This window comes from Macrobrachium rosenbergii, chromosome 7, assembly GCF_040412425.1.
Source record: "Macrobrachium rosenbergii isolate ZJJX-2024 chromosome 7, ASM4041242v1, whole genome shotgun sequence".
NCBI classification, from domain to species: domain Eukaryota; kingdom Metazoa; phylum Arthropoda; class Malacostraca; order Decapoda; family Palaemonidae; genus Macrobrachium; species Macrobrachium rosenbergii.
Genome location: NC_089747.1, coordinates 29,225,001 through 29,238,670, shown reverse-complemented (window position 1 = coordinate 29,238,670; position 13,670 = coordinate 29,225,001). Strand labels below are relative to the sequence as shown.

General features: G+C 38.2%; 1 protein-coding gene across 1 annotated transcript in view; it reads right to left on the bottom strand.

Moving 5' to 3' along the window:
• The window catches only part of LOC136840265 (neuronal cell adhesion molecule-like), a 1,114,986-nt gene that overhangs the window by 58,019 nt on the left and 1,043,297 nt on the right, over positions 1 to 13,670 (bottom strand). Inside the window, exon 7 of the mRNA XM_067106910.1 lies at positions 11,181 to 11,353. Within this exon, the coding sequence (XP_066963011.1) occupies positions 11,181 to 11,353 (173 nt within the window). The remainder of the gene's footprint in view (positions 1 to 11,180; positions 11,354 to 13,670) is intronic.

Here is a 13,670-nt window from a genome sequence, read left to right as displayed (position 1 = left end):
ATAATCATGGCTCATATGATTTACTGACTCATCTTTACAACAAGAGTAGAATCGTACTTTATGAGAGTCCCATACAATCTTCTTATCAGGTTTACACTGTCGGGATTTTTCAGAGGATCTGGGTGCCATTCTGCTTTCCTGCTTATTCTTTCCTTTTGGTTTTCAGACTACTGAAGAAAGATGGTCGGGGGATGGGGGGGGACAGAGGCTTCTCTTTAAGGGAATCCTTTGTGATTGTCTTTGAGTATTCTCTTCTCCTGTAGAAGAAACGTCGGCCATTGACCTCTCCTTGGGATCAAAGCTCTTGGAGAAGCTGTAAGTTGGTTATGAAAATTTGTGACTGACAGTCAGTCTCGTTTTCTCATTGACCACTGGGTCATTCAGGATGGTCTGAAACAGTCTCTATCGTTGATGTTCTCTCTTTATCCTTGGAGATGCATAGTTGGCTGAAGAGGACCGTTGTGCAAACGGTCGAAAGCTCCCCTGTTTTATCCTTTTTGTATTTTGGAAAAATACAGTCTCTCATTACAATATTGTGGCTTTTTACTCATTATTTCCGATCACAATATAGTGATGCACCACAGATAGAATTTTATGGAGGATTTTGGTGAAGAGCTTCGCAATACAAAGGCCGTCACGTATGTCCTTGTCTTTCTCTGGATGCAAACTCAAGGCCAGTCACCCTCTGTCTTCAAATTACCCATCTCTTTCCCATTCCAAGTTCTAACAAGCATTTGGGAGGTGTTCAAAGAGTTCAGGAGCCCCTGTCCACCTTGTCCATATTCACATTATCTCTCCACTCAGGTTTTCAGATTCCTGCACCATCCAAGCTTCTGTTTTTGCAGTTTCTTGGTTGCTGCTGGAGGATCCCTAGTCAGTCATAGGTTGAATCAGAAATTCTCCTTGATTCTTGGCCTCAGTTAAGATATCTTTACTAGGGTCTATAACTTCTGCTCAGACCCAATTGGTTTGGCTGTTTACCTTGGCCTGTGGGTCCCTAAGATGGAGGGGCTGGGAGTTTTCTCTTTTTACCACTATTTGATTTGAGCACTGGTCTTCCTCCCTTTGGGGACCACTATCAGAAGTAGCTTGGCTAGCTAAGATCCTCCTGGAGTTTCTTTTCTACAAAACTCTACCTTTGGAAGAATTTCCTGGCAAAGTGCACCAAACACCATGATTGTTACTTGAGCTATCCCACATTCAGTAATGATGGCTCCTGCTATCGATTACCAATACCGTTCTCCCTGTAAGGGGGTAGTGCTGCCAGTGCACCTCACGCAGTGCACTGTAGGCATTACTTAAGGTTCTTTGCAGCGTCCCTTCAGCCCATACTGTAGCTGCAACCCCTTTCATTCCTTTTACTGTACCTCTGTTCATTTCCTCTTTCTTCCATCTTGCTTTCTACCCTTCCTAACAGCTGATTCATAGTGCAACTACAAGGTTTTCATCCTGTTATACTTTTCAAAACTTTTTACTGTCAATTTCCTTTTCAGTGCTGAGCGACCTCATAGGTCCCAGCATTTGGCCTCTGGCCTAAATTCTATATACTATTCTAATACTATTTCTTTCTAAAACCTATGGTATTAAGGGAGGGACGGCATCAACCTTGGTATCATGCTGTTCAACTTGCACTAGCTTGTTACAGACTCGGTGCACACTATTGATGGCACGGTCTCTGGCCCCTTTCCTTGAGATTAGGGAAACAAATACTGGATAGTGCATGAAACAAATACTAGGAACATATTCTAGGGCCACTGACTCCTTTTCAACGAATCATGGACTACGCTCGACCAAGGATGTATGAGCGGGCCTACCAGGGACCAACACAGGTCCTTGTAGATGACCTGGATCATGTTCAGCCAGGGCTCTTGCACCACAAAGACATTCCCTTGGTCTACAAGTTACTAGGAGCTTTGGTTTTTTCACCTAAGTTAATGAGGTGTCAGTTCCCTATTACTTTCCTCAAGCTTGAACCACCACGTCCTAGATCTTGTATCTGTGGGCCTAAGCAAACCCTTCCACTTTGGGAAGATTCCCCACCTGATACCCGTGTGGTCATTGTCCCTGTTGCTTCTTCCTAACTGCTGCTGTTTTGACACCCTTAACAACTCCTGTTCTGGGTGATCCAAGGAGAGGTTGTAAGGACCCGTGGTCTGAAAGATCAGAGAAGTCCGTGCCCTTCTTCCTCTTTTCTTTTTCGTCATCTCTGCAAGGAATACACACGGAAATAAATTACAAAAATAACCTGAATGGCATCAGGTCTTACTGTCTTTGCCCTTTGCAGGTGTTAACAGGTGTCGTAACTTGATCCTCTGAGTATCTAAAAGAAAAACTGAGAGATGAGATTTAACCTTGATTCTGAGGAGAACAAGAACCTGCAGAATCCTTCTGTACATGTAAAGCCTTCAAAGAACCAGCGCGTGGGAAGAGATTTTAAGCGCACTAGGGTAATTAGGATGTACGGATAGGAGATAGATTAAAAAGGACTGACTGAAAGCCTTATTTTGCCATTTCTGTAAATGTCCAAGGTGTCTACCGGTTCATATTCAAATGTTGGGCAACGTGCCTGTGAAACAAAGAACAGAATGAGAGATGAGAACGTTACAATAGTAAGTGAAAATGGAGAATTTTGATAAAGGGGGAGGAAAGAAACGGGGTGAAATATGTCTTTCACCACAATGTGCCACTCTGGGCACTACTTTATTATACAGACGTCAATGAAATCTAAATTCTTTACGGGAAAGGGAGGAAGACTGACAAACAAGCTGGGCTACCACCAAGCTCATGTCTTCTGGTCAGTATGCATGAGAATCGTAGGACTGACAGAAGTATTTCTTAGACAACCATTAGTCTAGAAGCTTTGTATGCATTTTGCAGATACCACATTTCACTTTTCTTCTGTTTCGTACAAATATAACCTTTCCCATTCATAGAGTCTTCTTTTATAGCCATGCCAGCTCACCTTTTCCTTATTTCTTTTCCTTTCTGGCACCGTAACTTCTCCCTCCATTCATAATAGCTTCTGAATATCCATCTTGACTCCTGATTCGTCCTAATGGACCTACTACCACTACGGCACAGCCTTCCCTTTGAAAATCCAATTTTTTATCTACTTCCTATTGTGTCTCCCTGCTTCCCTATTACCTGGCAATTGGATGTATCATCTGGGGCCGACAGTGTCGTTCGGTCTCTGAGTAACACCGCGTCTGCTCTCCTCGTTTCATTCTTTTGTGGAAGCTAATGCATCCAGACAGTCGCATATATGGGTGTGATGACGTAATACGTCTCCGGCCTCTGAGGAACTTGTGAAGGGAACTATGGATGTCGGCGGCATTATAAAGGATTCTTTTGGGAATTGGCGGGAAATGGTAAAGAACTGGCCGGAAATGACAGGAAATCAACTGGGATGATAGTGAAATGTCTAGAAATTTGGGAATTCGTTGAAATATTAAAGAACTGTCTGGAATGCTGTGGGAATGACTGCCAATGGTATGGAATTGCCTAGAAATGTTATGGAAATAACTGGGAAAGTATGAAATTGGCTGGCATTCGTGAGATTAGTCGAGGATTGACGAGAAAAGCGAGAGTGTAAAAACTCCACGCAATAAAGTAACAATTAAAACATGGAGCTGACAAAAAGAAGAAAACAGATGAAATTGAAAACAAAGGAAAATCACTAACAGCAAGAATGAAATAAAAACCAATAACGATTCGTGGACTAAGATAGCACGGAATAAAAGAAACTGAAGTAAATTGAAAGTACTTTACGGGTAATGATACGATCCGAAAAGAAATGAATAATGTGTCACGTCAGGAGCTGACAGGATATGAATTGTGTCTAATATATAACTGATGAGAAATTTATAATGTTTTTAATTAAGACTTCATAACTAACGATCAATTCGTCAACAACTATATAGAGAAATTAATAGAAATTCGTAGGAAATGAGCTGTACAAAATGACGGGAATCTACTGCTACTATTTCGTTTAGGGCTTGTGTTTATTATAAAACAAACTACTTAAAAAGGTAACCCATAAACCAAGTGACTTGATGACTTGATTTAATCTGAATACGAATGGAGAGAGAGAGAGAGAGAGAGAGAGAGAGAGAGAGAGAGAGAGAGAGAGAGAGAGAGACCGGAGCTCTGAACGTGGTCATCAGATTTTACTTCTTTATTATCTTTTACTCTGGGAGAGAGTGAGAGAAAGGAAAAGCATTTTGAATATGGAGATAAGAATGGACTTCTTTATTGTTTTTTTTTCCTCAGGAAGAAAAGCCTTTAAACGTTTCCTGGCAACTCCGCTTCTTTTGATGGCTCCAGTCGCAAAGGCCGGAGATTTTTTTTACATGCAAATTGCATAAAAGAAAAAATTTAAATTATTTCCTTCGGTGAATGTTGTTGAATTCATTTGTTTCGCAATGCAAAAAAAAACCTTTCTAGTTCTTTTTTGTTCAAGGAAATTACACATATAGTGGCTTTTTTGTCGGCGACGCTTTTCGAAATACATTCCGGAAAATTACTCTCGAATTAAAGGAGAAATCGTATAGAGGGGTTTGTATTACCTGACTGACACCTATGGTGTTTCAGCTGGTAAAAATTTAGAAGTCTTTTATAAACAGAAGCATTTCTGAATATTGCGCACCCAGTCAAATTATATTAACAAATTCAATCGCAGATTTTTTTTATATCATTGATCGTAAATTTCCCTATGCATATCAGTCACTCTAAATCATTCTCATAGCAACAGTACTTCTACACTTTGTATTCATCTGTAGCGGTGATTCTAAAATCCAAAAACGCTACTCCATATCCCAGACACTCTATATGTTTGTATTGATAACACTCAAGATTTTTTACAAAAACATAGTTAATGCTTAATAAAAGCACGTTAAAAACGAAGAAGAAGAAGATAGACTTCAAAAAGTGAAGCACTCTAATAGAAGAGCCATCACTCCGTGAAAAAGCTAGATCAAAATGTCAAGTCTCCATAAAAACACCCGTCTTTCAGAATATTAAGTATATCAGAAACATTTATAAATTATTCAGTCCAAATGTCCGTTTTAGAAAGTAAATAAGTCTTTAGAATTTTCGCTTCCTTTCACTCCACCTTTTCCCTCGCCGTTCTCTTTCTTGTTTTCATCAGGAACTATGAAAACCTCCACGTAAATACAATCTATATCTCGGCTTCATTCTCATATATGTTACAGTAAGACTGTGAAACCATCCCTGACATTTTCAGGGATTTCGTGAAATCACCCATTCACTTAGGAACATTTGATCCCAGCGGGGCTAGTACTATACACGGCGAAACGGAGATTCATCTACACTGTTTCGCCGTGTTTAGTACTAGCCCCTCGGGGATCAAAAATCCCTACTTGAATTGGTGAGTTTACGAACTCCCTGAAATTTTCAGGATTTCATGAAATCCCTGGTTTCACAGTCTTACTGTAACATATATCAAGTTAATCAATACTGATGATATATATAAAATGAATATTATCTTTACTCGGTTATACTGTAAAGCAAGGGCATAAAGAGCACAAAATTCCTCCAAGGCTAAGCAGTTCACCTCCCAAAAGGTTCCCTCTCCCAGAACTTTACACGTCCCCTGCCTCTCCCAAATTCCAACCATTCTTTATCAGTCATGACGTCCACCTTTGCTCAATTTGTTTTTTAATCACGCACAATGTCCCGCGTAATCATTCAGACAAACAAACACAGAAGGTGAACTAAAGGCATAAACTCCTTGGCGAAGGTAATTAGTAAAAATAAAATTTCACAGAATACTAAAATCTTTAACTCATCATATGCTTAAAAAAAAGCAAAACCTGATAAGTACTAGAGACGCAACAGTACCGTCTACGCTTCAGCATTTTGGAGATAACCCTCACTTAACTGTGATTCAACAGTTTATAGCCTAACTAAACTGCACTTTCCACTTAGCATTCATGAAATTTGGGCTAAAAAGCCAAGCACTGGTGCAACTTCAGCCGTTCAGAGTGAATTAAAATGAAAAGAGGGAGTTGGAGTGGTTGCACTCAGCATTCAGTTCAAGATATTTACCCGAAAATTCATCGCTTCTGTGAGGATAGCCAAGCAAAAAACCATGGCAAAAACGTTACAGACAAGCGAATATATCAAATACATTGCGCTTTAGACCGCAAAGACAGAGGCCATTTGGAAGGAAAGCTTTAAAAAGAGAAAAACTCCCGCCAAACTCGAAGTCCGCGTGTGAATCCATCGACGAATCAAAGTGAAGGTGAAAGGCTCCGTGAAATGCTCTAAAAATCTCTAGAAAGCTTTAGAGCCTTTCATTTTAAATCCTTTGTTTGCTCTAATAAAGGATTCAGAAAGCTTAAACAACAGGGGGCTTCCCAAATTGGGAACACAACATATTAAAAAGTAATACAGTAAAAACTGTACTCCTTGGCAAGTGAGGAGGTCTACAATCTTTTTTAATCCTATCTTTGGCGCTCTGGGCATTGTGGGAAACGTAAGCGGATAGTCCTCAGAATTTTCACTTCGAATTCCTTTTAATATAATTGAATGTGCGAAGCTGTAACCTTTTTCTATGTAACTGACTTTTCCTGATAGTGAATTTCACGCCATACCTCAAGGAGCACTATGAGATTTATAATAAAGGGTAATAAATATACAAATGCAATGGTTACGTTTCTTAATGTAATGGCTCACGTCCTTTATACGACGTATACACTGCGCTTATTTCATTGCCTAAAGGGCTTCTCTTCGGTCCATTTTCGCTTGTATCATACAGCTAGGATTAGAAGCAAGGCAGGGACAATATCGTTAAGCTAACCCCTGCTATTTTTCTTATTAGTGGCTAAAACAAATATGAATGCAATGGCAATATGTCATTACTTCCTATTACTGTAACCATGCCGCCAAAAATGACGGCAATATAAGAGAAAAGACGCCGCGTATCATCTCGATTCTCGGGCCTAGGGATCTTCATTTTGCGTACTTATAAAGCGGTGAGAGGGCCAGATCCCGGGCTGGAGGAAAGCAAGTCTAAACATGGGTTCATTTCCCGTTGACTGTCGTTATTACAAACATACAAAAAATGCACAGATACTCGTAAACACTTCGTTAGATTTTAGGGGATCCTTTCTTTACTTAATTTCTAATGTCTTATATCATTTCTTAATTACCTGAGTTAACCCTCTTTACTTTTCCGTTAATCTCTTATGTCATCGTTTTTCAGATTTCTGTTTTCTCTCTTGTCGAGTTTGTCATATTCTTTATTTGCTTTCCTGCTTATTCCTTCACAGCTTATTCTAGTTCTCGTTCGTCGCTCACAATTTTTCAGTTTTCATCCGCATTACGTTACTTTTTATCGCTGTTTAATTCTTAATTCTTTCTATTTTAATTCATCTTTTCTCCTCGTTCGCTTGAACCTCTGCTTTACTTTCCTTATCCAATATCCTTAAAATGACCATAATTATCTATTTCACTCATGGCTTTTTTCTCTGTTTGGTCCTCATATTACATTCTGTTCGCTCTTCTTCAACTGACCTCCTTTCGGCAGCCTTTTGCTGAAGCCTTCGTGCTTTTCATTAGTTCCTTACTTGTTCTTAAACAGCGAGGCCGATGGGTGACATAACTACCCTTACCTAGACAGTGTAAAGGTAAACGGAGGCAGCCTAAGGACCAAGTCTGGTTGCGGAAGGAACGAATGGTATGCACCCAGCGTCTCAGTTCTGTCGGAAATGGGACTAAACTGACTCTTGAATCAAGTAAGAGAGAGAGTTACGGCAAAGAAACAATTGTGGTTGTGAAAGGCTTTGGAAGAATTTCAGAAATTAGGCCATCTCTGACCAAACAAGATGAGCTGTTTCACAAAGAATCCTTTTTTTTCCATAAACCTTGAAATTACCGTCGCCCGAGCTAAACACACGACTATTGGTGGGACAAACTCTGAAAGAGCCTAAATAAAAGTCAGATATATATATATATATATATATATATATATATATATATATATATATATTATATCATATGTTATATGATCATATCACCGTGACCTTTTTATATTCACAGACATTAATCTACAAATGTAGTTTTATATCCAATTCGCTCTACCACGGAAGTATCACCGAAGGAATTAAAATTGATGAGTGATTCGTCACCTAGAAGATTCGAACTCGACTCTGACAGCCCCCGACTTCATTAACGAGTACTTTTAGATTGTTACTGTCTGGAATTCGAATCTCTCAGGTGGCAAATCACTTTCAATTATGATTCCCCTTTGTTGTTGTTTCTGATGGAGAGCAAACTGGATATTATGACATTTGTAGCTTAATGTTGTGAATATCTTTCTATCTATCTAACTATATATGTGGTATATATATAAATATATATATATATATATATATATATATATATATATATATATATATATATATATATATATATATACTATATATATGTGTGTGTGTGTGTAATTGTGCTGCATAGCCACAATGCTTTCTTAACTTCTTGAATACTTTTTTCAGGTTTTTGGATACACTTGTCCCTGTAAAGCTTTAGATCCAAATGCAAGACTATGAAGTAATTCTGATGTCCGTGACAGGATAAGAGCCCGCATCTAAGGCTGTGTAGTGACAAGGGTACCCAAAATGTGGGGGAAATCGAGTAGTTAAAAAAGCATTGTGGTTGTTGCAATTACAAACGTATTTGGTAAAAAGTGACTAACAGATTCTGTTTATATATATATATATATATATATATATATATATATATGTATATATATATATATATATATATATATATATATATATATATATATATATAGAATCTGTTAGTTACTTTTTACTAGATACATTGTATTGCAATAACCACAATGCTTTCTTAACTTCTGAAATTCTCCCACTTTTTGGATACGTTTATTTCTACAAAGCCTTAGATGCGGGTTCTGATTCTGATACAGACATCAGAATTACTTCGTAGTCTTGCATTTGGATCTAAGGCTTTATAGGGACAAGTGTATCCAGAGCCCCTGAAAAGTATTCGAGAAGTTAAGAAAACATTGTGGTTGTTACAATTACACACAAATATATATGTAAAATATATATATATAATTATTTATTATATATATATATATATATATATATATATATATATAGTTAGATATATAGAAGATAGATATTAACAAACATATAGTTAGATATATATCCAGATAGATCCATCACAAAAACAAAGGAATCCATGTCATAATATCCAGCTTGCTCTTCATCATATATTAAACAACAACAACTGTATATTATATATATATATATATATATATATATATATATATATATATATATATAGTATATATATGTATATACATACATACATATATATGTATGATATATATATATATATATATATATATATATATATAGTTATATATATATATATATATATATATATATATATGTATCCAAGAACAACCCTGTATCAGAATGGACATAATCGTATCCTTCCTGAACTGCTCAAAAATCGTCGTTGAATAAAGAACAATGAAAATATTCAAACGCCGACCCTTTTTAATATCACCTCAGACCCTCCTTTCCTTTCTCTCAAATCTTCCACGCATCTTTTCATAATCCGTCTCTCCTTTTATTCTTATCCCATTTCATCTTTCCTATTCCCTCTTTTCTCTGGCTGAGATATTTCTTGAAGCTTTCTCCCTGGAGAATTGACGAAGTTTTCTTGATGATCATTTTTAAAAAATTTTTACTTTTTTTATATATACTTTTCAATTGATAAAGGACTCTCCCCTTTAGAGAGAACCTTCCGCTTTATCCCGTCTATTGTTATTTTAATTCCAAATCTAAAAAAGAAGGAGAACAGAGCGAAGGGAATAAAGATGCGGTCATGCGTGCATTCGAGACGCAGGGATACACACGCATAAATACAACAAGTCGACGACGAAAGAGCATAAAAGCTTTGGGTCCATTTCAAAAATTCTGTTCTCTTACAGCATTCCATTGTTTCGACATACTTTCCTGATCGAGCTCTCTCTCTCTCTCTCTCTCTCTCTCTCTCTCTCTCTCTCTCTACAGTCAGCGTGACATGCTCTCGTTCTAGCGTTCGAACGGAATTTGGGAATATGTCGTTCAAATTTCCTATAACCGTTCTTTTCATCTCTCTCTCTCTCTCTCTCTCTCTCTCTCTCTCTCTCTCCGCAGCCAGATTCGCAGGTCACGACTGAATGGCAAACGTTCGATCCCCAAACAGGACGAGGAGTATAATGTGGGTACGTCCCTTCAAAGTCTAGTATGCCTTTGTTATGCTAAGCAATGAATTATATACCTAGTTGCTAGCTGGCTGTGGGTCGCAGTAGGGCAGAACGGGAGAGCGAGAACGAGAGAGGGAGAAGAAATATAAAGCTAATCAATGTAAATGCTAAACTCTCCGTCAAAATGAATTCCTGAATAAGGTAATCCCTCACCCCACTACGGTGAAAACATTCATAACAATAACTGCTTATCTTATAGACATACAAAACTGAAATACATACACACACATATATTTACTTTATATATACCTCAACAATCGAGAACCGGTACATTGATATCTGAAAACTTAAAATTTTTTCTTCCACTGCTGTCCCAGTAACACTAGAGGCTCAGTGGCACAGACACACATGGGGACATACGAGTATATACAGTAGAACTATAAATCCAAGACGTGCAGGGATGCAATGATCGATAGTGATAGATGGATAAAGTACACATTATGATATCATTTCAATTATCATTAGGCTACTGCTTCACCAGTTACTGGTCGATTTAACTCCCATATAATTACATGACAGAGACAAACGTAACTATGTACATGTCCAAAACCCATACAGTTATATGCAAATGTGTAAAAATCCGATGAGGAAATTTGCAATGTTCAATATTTTCCAATTAGTATTCCTCATTTTAAATACACATACATACATAAATGCAAACATACACACATGTATATACATTATATATATGAATATTACACTGTAGTATTACAGGAAAAGACATTCATATACATATATATATAAACATATTTATATACATATCATAATATATATATTGCTGTGCTACCCAAACTGGCAAATACAATGATCACTTCAACACCATCTGTTTCTGTCTCTACTTTCACCCATTTGCTTTTCACTCTTTCTCTCTCACCTGTATGTTGATGCCTCCCCTGGGAGAGTCGTAATCGAGGACAGTGTTGTCATGGTACCACAAAACAGCGGTGGGAGGGGCTCCTGTATGCGTCACCACACACTCCAGAGACAGGGAAGATCCAGCCTGCAGGAACCGCTCGTTTCCGCCTACGATGTGGGTGCCATACCCTCCTGCAAGAGAGAGCGGAAGAGAAATGGAGCGTTAATGCAGAATGTGTGCACAGATATTAGTATGTGGCGAGGTTGCAGGTGTTACAGTGGAGTACGTGCAATGATATTAGAACGGGGTGAAGTCAGTGATGCTAAAATAGTGTAGTTAAAGGCGTTTGAACATGTGCATTCGAAGTTTTAGAGGGCATGTCAAATGGTGCATGAATGAGGTGCTTCCAATGGCATGATAATCGGGCGCCTCCAGCCTCCACTACTGTTAGAAATTTGCGTTCAAGGGGTTATGAAAGTAACAGCTTCTTGAACGCGGTGTCAACTATAATATAATGAGCGTTCAACGACCTATCTGAGGCTACGGTCAGTCAGTTAGAATGATGTTGCAAGAGGCGATAAGATTTGTGTGCGATTTAGACTTTAGATTGTGCGCTCAAGAGCATTACAATTACTTTACATCAGGGTTACAGTGTGGTATACTTCTGACACCTTACGGCTGGGTGCGTTTTAAGGAACTAGCACTGGCTGCGTTTACTGAATTCATGGTGAAACAAATTCACAGAGAATTGTTCATTTGGCCAAAGATGGAGAGCGTTCATGACGCAACAAAAGAGTACATTCATGGCATCCAGATTGGACGCATTCAGGTACCATAAAAACGTCCTCCATTACATGTGTCCAAACTGGGGTGGCTACGAAGCGGTGCAATGAGGCACATCCACGAAATGACTGCCTGTGTCCAGTGACGTTAGAAATACTTGCAGTGACGTCAGTGGAGATTGCGTGCGTTCAATTGGCGTATGAGAGGGTCAGCCGAGTTCAGGTGGGGCATAAATGAATTACTCAGGGGTAATGGTGATGCATATGACGGCTGGAACACTTGAAGAGAACAAAGGTAGAGCTGTGTGTGTGGAGACTGGATTAATTTCATCATGATGCTGTTTGTATTGTTTTGATTCAATTAGATACTGCGGGGTTGGCTGGAACTCTGGAAGGGCTCAGAGAGAGAGAGAGAGAGAGAGAGAGAGAGAGAGAGAGAGAGAGATCACACAGATAGTTAAGAATAATATAAAAATGTATAAAAACTTAGAGCTGTTTGATGCAAGAGATAAAGAGAGAGAGAAAGTGAGGGACAGAATACTCTGACTGCTATGTATCCGTCTCTCCCTCTCTTTCTCTCTCTCTCTCTCATATTAGTAACCGTTCTCTCATATCCCCCGGTTCGCAGAGGACTGGCATTTGAATTCTAGTCGGGTCACTTCGTTTTCTTCAGTCTCCTCCAAAGCTAACGTAAAAATGGACGCGTTTATTGTTTTGTATTTGATTTCAATAACGTCGTTGGAGTGCCTGAAACTCCGTATCATGAGATGAGCAGTCTTTCAACATATATCACTGAATCTGGTCGACTCTAAGACCGAAATTTTCCGACCACACCAACTTAGAATTTTCCCCTTTTCATGAAGATATGTACGCCGGAGTTTCCTCCTGTCATGTTCGCTTCTTCATTTTTTTTCTTACTTTTTTTTTTTTGAGGGACAATATGCGAAATTGTTTCCCGGATGGGAAGTCTTATGCTAATGATATTACAGAGAGAGATTTTTTGTGGCAGCCAACGCTATCCTTGCATAATCTCGTAGAGAGAGAGAGAGAGAGAGAGAGAGAGAGAGAGAGAGAGAGAGAGAGAGAGAGAGAGAGGCGGTGGAGGGAGGGATTAGCTTCAGAATGAGACAGGAAAAAATGTCCTACTTCGGTAAAAAGGACTACATAGGCGTGAAGAATTTAAAATAGAAAATAATCTTCGTCCTAACCATCCATTTCTTTAATAATAATAATAATAATAATAATAATAATAATAATAATAATAATAATACGAAAAATATCACTAAAAACCCGTTAATTTGATTTCCTGCAAAACTTCGTTACTTAAGCAGGCATGATATCCAGTATAAGAGTAAAAAATATAAACAAGTATATAAATAATAAATATACTTGATTTACAACAACTTACTGTACACCTGAGAAAGGAACGGCCACGAACAACATCAAAAGTAATATTAAAGATCTGCAAAATCGATAATAATGATAGTTATGATTCACACCAGTTAAAATAATACTTAAGGAATAAACGAAGGTATAAGAAACAAATTTGAACTCCTTGCCACGCGATTTTCTTCTATTGCTTAAGTTTTATTCGTCGTTTTTCTTGTGGAGATTTCTAAAGTTTGACAAGAGCCTCTTCCCCTTGCCAGAGTCTCGTTTCGTTGATTTTCATTCGTCTACGGCATGGAAGGGTTTTTATTTCTCATTCTTTTTTATCATTTTTAAT